This window comes from Spermophilus citellus (genome assembly GCF_964194105.1).
Source record: "Spermophilus citellus genome assembly, chromosome: 4".
Lineage (NCBI taxonomy): Eukaryota > Metazoa > Chordata > Mammalia > Rodentia > Sciuridae > Spermophilus > Spermophilus citellus.
The window spans coordinates 146335567-146341635 of NC_138185.1; the positions used below are offsets into that span (position 1 = coordinate 146335567).

At 32.5% G+C, this 6069-nt stretch overlaps 1 protein-coding gene across 1 annotated transcript; it reads right to left on the bottom strand.

The window, feature by feature from the left end:
- Nucleotides 1-1445: 1445 nt before the first annotated feature.
- Nucleotides 1446-5603, bottom strand: LOC308648223 (olfactory receptor 11H6-like; the record flags this gene model as incomplete). The annotated part of the gene is made up of 2 exons (XM_081292888.1): nucleotides 1446-2425; nucleotides 5555-5603. 2 exons carry the CDS (start codon nucleotides 5601-5603, stop codon nucleotides 1446-1448), a joined length of 1029 nt encoding a protein of 342 aa, XP_081149014.1.
- Between the last annotated feature and the right edge of the window lie 466 nt (nucleotides 5604-6069).

Below are 6069 nucleotides of genomic sequence, written 5' to 3' on the forward strand. Positions count from 1 at the left end.
AGTGCTGTTGAGGATGTGTCAAAGAGAACCATTGTAAATTTTTGATGGAGATGAAAATTATTACAACTACTTTAGAAAATGAGTTGGAAATTTCTGAAAAAAAAGTTGAAAATACAAGTACCATATTGTTCAGTAATCGCATTCCTGGTTATATGTCCAAATGAAACAAAGTCAGTGTGTTGAAGAAACATCTGCATGCCGATGTTCATTGAAGCACTGTTACCTTGTGTTAGACCTTGTTTTATTAAATGTAACACCAAAATTACATCTGAAAAAATAAAAGTTAAGCAGATTATTCGAACTTCAACAAAATACAAAGCTTCAAAATACATAATTTAGAATATAAAGATAGCCCCCAGTTTGGGAGAAAATTTTTCAAGTTATGCATTACTAAAATTATGATAAGGTATACATCATCTTATGAAGGTGGATATATCATAATTGCAATGATGAGAAGATGACTAAATTGAAAGAGGCTCAGAAGTTTCAAAGAGGATTCTTCAGTTTGCAAGAAATACATAAAATGGGGATCAGCACATCAGTCATTAGGGAAATGTCCATGAAAATCGCAATAAAATGCCACTCTGCACTGACTGAGATGGCAAAAGTTAAAAAGACAGAAGAAAACTATTGTTGGCAAAATACAGGGAAACAGAAATTCCTGTACATTGTGAACATTGAGTTTTGAGAATAATTGGTCATGGTCTTTCTGAGAATGGTCAGACAATTCCTCAAAATGCTGCATAGAAAATTAACATATAATCTAGTTATTTCATTCCAAAATACATGTTCTAAGGAAGTGAAAACATATGTTCCCATTCACAAAAAAAAACTTGTTCATGCATTATTTATGACATCACTGAAGCAGACTCATTAAATGTCCATCAAAGGTGAGGGGAAAAGAAAAGTGGTTGCATTGTCTTTGAATTGAATGTTATTCAATTACAAAAAGGGTTGGTTTGCAGCATGAGGAAAATTCCTGCTAAAAGTCTGAGTCACTAGTGTTCTTCAGAAGATTGGAAGAAGGCAAATCCAACAACTTCTGTAATAAAAACACTACCCTAGAATTTCTATGCAAATTTATAATATATTAATTTCACCTCAGGAAAAAGTTTTAGGAAGAAATGTAAATGTAGGAAGATTGTCTACATGTGTGCATGTGTGTATCTGAGAACCCTGAAATTTTTGAGAGAAAAATATTAACTAGTATTAACTCTGAAAGCCAGCAAGATAAGTTATCATTTTCCATTGACTATAGTCTTTTACTCGGAAGAACTTTATTATTAATTTTTTATCTAATAAAATGAACAAATGAATATAGTTAACTTTATAAACAGGTTTTTGAACTTGATTATGTTCCCACTCCCAATAAAGATATCTTTCTAGTTCTGTAAATACAAACAAAAAATCAAAGTGCTAATTATTTATTTGGGTATATAGCTTCTTCAACAACGTTTGCCATGGCTCTGTGGAAATTTCACAATTCTGAACAATTTTCTCAGGGCCTCTTTCATCTCTTTATTTCGTAAACTATAGATCAAGGGGTTGAAGAGTGGAGTTAACATGGAGTAGAACAAAGTCACAAATTTCTGCATCCCTGCTGGATTTCCTGCTGTGGGGCTCACATAAACAACCATGAGGGAGCCATAAAAGAGGGATACTACAGCCAGATGGGAGCCACATGTGGAGAAAGCCTTTCTCTGGCCTTCTGCTGAAGGAACCCTGAGTACAGCTCTGATCACCAAGGTGTAGGAACTGGTAATGAAGAGGAAGGTGGAGAAAATGAGGACTGAGTTATAGATGGCACAGATAATTTCAGTTCCAGGAGCTGGTTCACAGGACAGCTTTATAAGTGGTCCTGGATCACATAGAAAGTGATCAATTTTATTTGCACAACAAAATGGGAGCTGAGAAACTAGGTAAACAGGCAAGACGAAGTACAAGAAGCCACACACCCAGCAGCCAGCTCCCATTCTGAAGCAGTTTTGAACAGTTATGATGGTGGAATAGTGCAGGGGTTTGCATATTGCAAGGTACCTGTCAAAGGCCATGACAGACAAGAAGAAAGTCTCAGTGGTGCCCATGGAGAAGAAGAAGTAGAACTGGAGGAAGCATCCAGAGAAAGAAATGTCATGGCTCTCAGAGAGAAAATTGGCTAGCATATTGGGGACAGTAGAGTTAATAAAACAGATCTCCAGGAAGGAAAAGTTGGCCAGCAGGATGTACATTGGCGTTTGTAGTCGATAGTTCCACCATACGGCACAGATAATGCTCAGGTTTCCAATTAGGGTTAAGATGTATGTTCCAGAAAAGATTGAAAAAAGGAGGATCTGAATCTTCCAGGTGTAAGGGAAGCCCAAGAGGATGAATTTACTCACAGAGCTGGAGCAATTATTTACATTCAAATTTTTATTTGTTCCTAAAGCTGCAAAGATAAAAGATTTCCATGTGAGAAGTGATCTTATATAAGGTGACTTTTTAAGACAGATTCCTTGAGTGGGGTCACATTGGTATTCATTTCAAAAATAACAGGTTATTCATGCAGAGATATTTACATGATTTTCAGATACTCATAGTCCTACCCTAGACACACCAAACCCAATTTGAAAAGAGGAAGAGAGGGTCTTAAGTCAAAGGAAGTTTACCACCCATATGTTGGTTTTGACCAAAACAAAACAATACAAAACAGTAGATACAATTTTAGGTCAAGTGATGAATGAAAGGAGAAAATAAATATACTAAAGAGATAAATCATTTTTTGTCACATACAAAGATATTACATTGATTGATGTTCAATATTCTTTGCTCTATTTGTGAGAGGAATACTTGCTCTCATACTGATTTGAGGATAATATCTCAGAGTATCTATAGAATTAAAATATATGCATAGGATAATTCGTTTTAGCTTTGTTGTGTTAGGTTAAAGATTTTTTTTCTCTGTACATTTCAGGACACAATTTAATTAATAATTGAGTTGAACAATATTCAATTATTAATAGAATTTTGACATTCATCTCATTGGTAAAAATATATTTTCTTAAACTATTTTATATAATAAGTAAAAATATTATTTTTAACAAATATGGTTATGGTAACACATAACTTCATACATTGCAAAGATAATAAGAAGGAATGGATAAACAAATTTCAGTCTAAAAATTTCTTCCAGAAAAATGGGCATGTCTGCTATTTGTAGTTTAAAGAGTGGGAAATCCCACAATGTCATTTCAGGTCTAATCATAAATATTATTTGCTAATATTTATCTTAATTTGTTCTCCAAATAATAATTAGAATTCTTTGTAATATCATCATCATCATAATTTAATCCTCTAAATAAAATTAATATGAATATATGAGATATATCATATTTTGTCAGCCTCTTGAATACTTTGTAATTGGAATGGAGGGTGAGTGATCAACTCTCATCTGGTTTGTATAGCAAAATGTAAATAATCAATGCTGATAGTAGAGAGAATTAGTTTTCAAAGTGTGGTCCAGGAATGGTTAGTGGTCTTTGAGAGTCTTTCAGGGAAAATAGATCAAAATTTTTATTATTTTACATCAAAATTATTTTTATAATAATGTTAAGGTAATATTTGGTTTTCCATTTTGCATTTTTTTCTTTATTATTAAATTGGAGTTTTCAAGGCTATACGATACATGATATCACAAGAGACCAACCAGAGAAGTAGATATGATACAAAAATCTTTACTGTATTAAGACAAACAGTAATGATATTGGCAAAAAAATTGTAAATTGAAACTCTTCTCAGTAATTTGGATGAAGTCACTTTTACATAAAATAGTTATCATTTGTCTATATATATGCCTAATTAATTACTGCTGCTATTTTAAAATTAATCTATAAGCAAATATTCCCAAGGTTTAATTTCCAAATAATAAATATTATTGGCAATAACTCACATAAATGCAAGTTCTGTGGTGTCCTTGAGAGTTTTTAAGTTATAAGCATGTCCTAAAATCAAATATTGGATAACAACATTCCTAGAAAAATCTTACCCTCTAAAGAATAGTTAAATGCTCTTCCTAGTCATCACAGCAAACAGTATCTTGAATAAGAGTCTCATGTAGTCCTTTGCTTGTTTTCATTTTTCCTTTATTATTTTTTATTGACATTCCCTATTTGAGCAGTATTATAAATGGGTTTCATATGCAAATAGCAATTTTAGAAAGGTAATCTTTTGGAGATAAAGCATATGCCAATTTAAATTCCCCATTCAATATTTCAGAATGTTAAGACTTTAACATACCAAAAATTAACCAACCAATAAAATAATAATATTATTCTAGTTGTATCATATTGCTTCATTTTAGTTTTACCATAGCATAGAGACATGGAAGTTAAATGAAAATAAATTGACTCATTCTTAAAATATTCACCATGTGTCTATTAATTCCAACCCTGGAACTCAGAAATGTAGATTTTTTTAACCTTTTTTTAAATAGTTCTGTAATTTGAAAAGCATTTTTTTTCATATCAGGAATCAAACCCACAAGCATTTAACCACTAAGCCACATCCCCAGCCCTTTTTGTATGTGGAAATAATTTTCCTGAACTAATTATTTTATCCAATTTTCAAAGCAACCATTTATAATGCAGACTGATGCTCTCCATGAGTGAAGAACAGACTGCAATTCGATACCAGTCAATCAAGCCCTCGACATTTCAATATTCTATTTGCTGATGATTTTGAATTTTCATTAACTCCACTTCTTTTTATATGTTTGAAGATCTGTCTCTATCCTTGTGCCCACATATTTCTATTTGCTTTATCGGTCTTTCTCTAAGGGTCATGTATAATTTTGTTTGTACCATTCCATATTTTTTTTGTTTTATATTTCGTTCAACTGTGACTCTGTTGTCTCCAGATTTCAAACAGCACCTGTCTGGAATCTGTTTCTATAAAGTATAATTAAAAGACAAAGAATATGTTAAAAGATTGGACTAATATCAATCAGTATCTCAATGCAGAAAAAGCTACTGATCATCTGAAAGATTTCACCAAAAAAAAACCAACTCAAACCATGTTCTGTAATAACATTGTCCTTCATAAAATCTCAACTCTATTCTATATGATGTTGTTCTTCCTTAATTTTACAGTTGAGATAAAAAAGTAAGATAGATACTGAAATCAAATATGTATAATTTACAAATATATGTAAAATTCATTATGTTCACAAAGGCTGTTCCTCTAAATTTTCAATAAAAATGTGAATAAAATGTCCTTGTCTATTAGTCCCTAAAATTATCAGAAAGTCAAGGGGTTCATGCAATGTTGTTTTATATTTTAGTAAAGGAAGATATGTCCACACTCATTTTAGGAGCCTTTCCATATTTAGGGTACAATCTCTGTCATATATAGTAGAATACACAAGGTGATGTGAGAAGAGCTTCAGCAAATTTAACTCTGGGATAAAACCATGGCTTTTATGTGCAAGAAGTGATGATCTTATAATTCACATACTATGTGGTAGAACATAAAACTAGAGTAGAGTGGAAGAAGGGCTGAAATGCGGTGGATTATACCTTACCTGAAAAGACAAGATGGGAATCATAGACACCTGTATGATTGAATGCCATCTTCCACTTCAGAGTTCAAATTCTTATCTCAGATCTCAGAGAAATAAAGTCATGCTTCAAGCATTACTGTGGGAACTCATGAACTGCTGCAGAGGCTTTTTGGAGAACATTATGAGATTAATAAATTAAGTATGAGGTGTTTGGGTCTGCTAATGTCAGTTGAAAAGACAACAGGCAACTTGACAATTGAAAAGAGAATGATGATCTCCCATTCTCTAGGCAGAATGAAATGAACCAGTAAAATATGAACTGGTCATCTCTGGGGAGTGGCTCTGTAGAGAGGGAACTTAGAACAGTATTTTTATGGAGCATGGTGTTATGTTCAGCACGTTCCTCACCATGCTGAAATGTATCAAATATCTTTACTAACCTCTTATTCTTTTTCAAGAATTTTTCACGGAGCTTATGAAAAGAAATAAAATCAAATAAATTATTTGGCTGGGTGTAAGTTTGGTTTTAGTAGAAG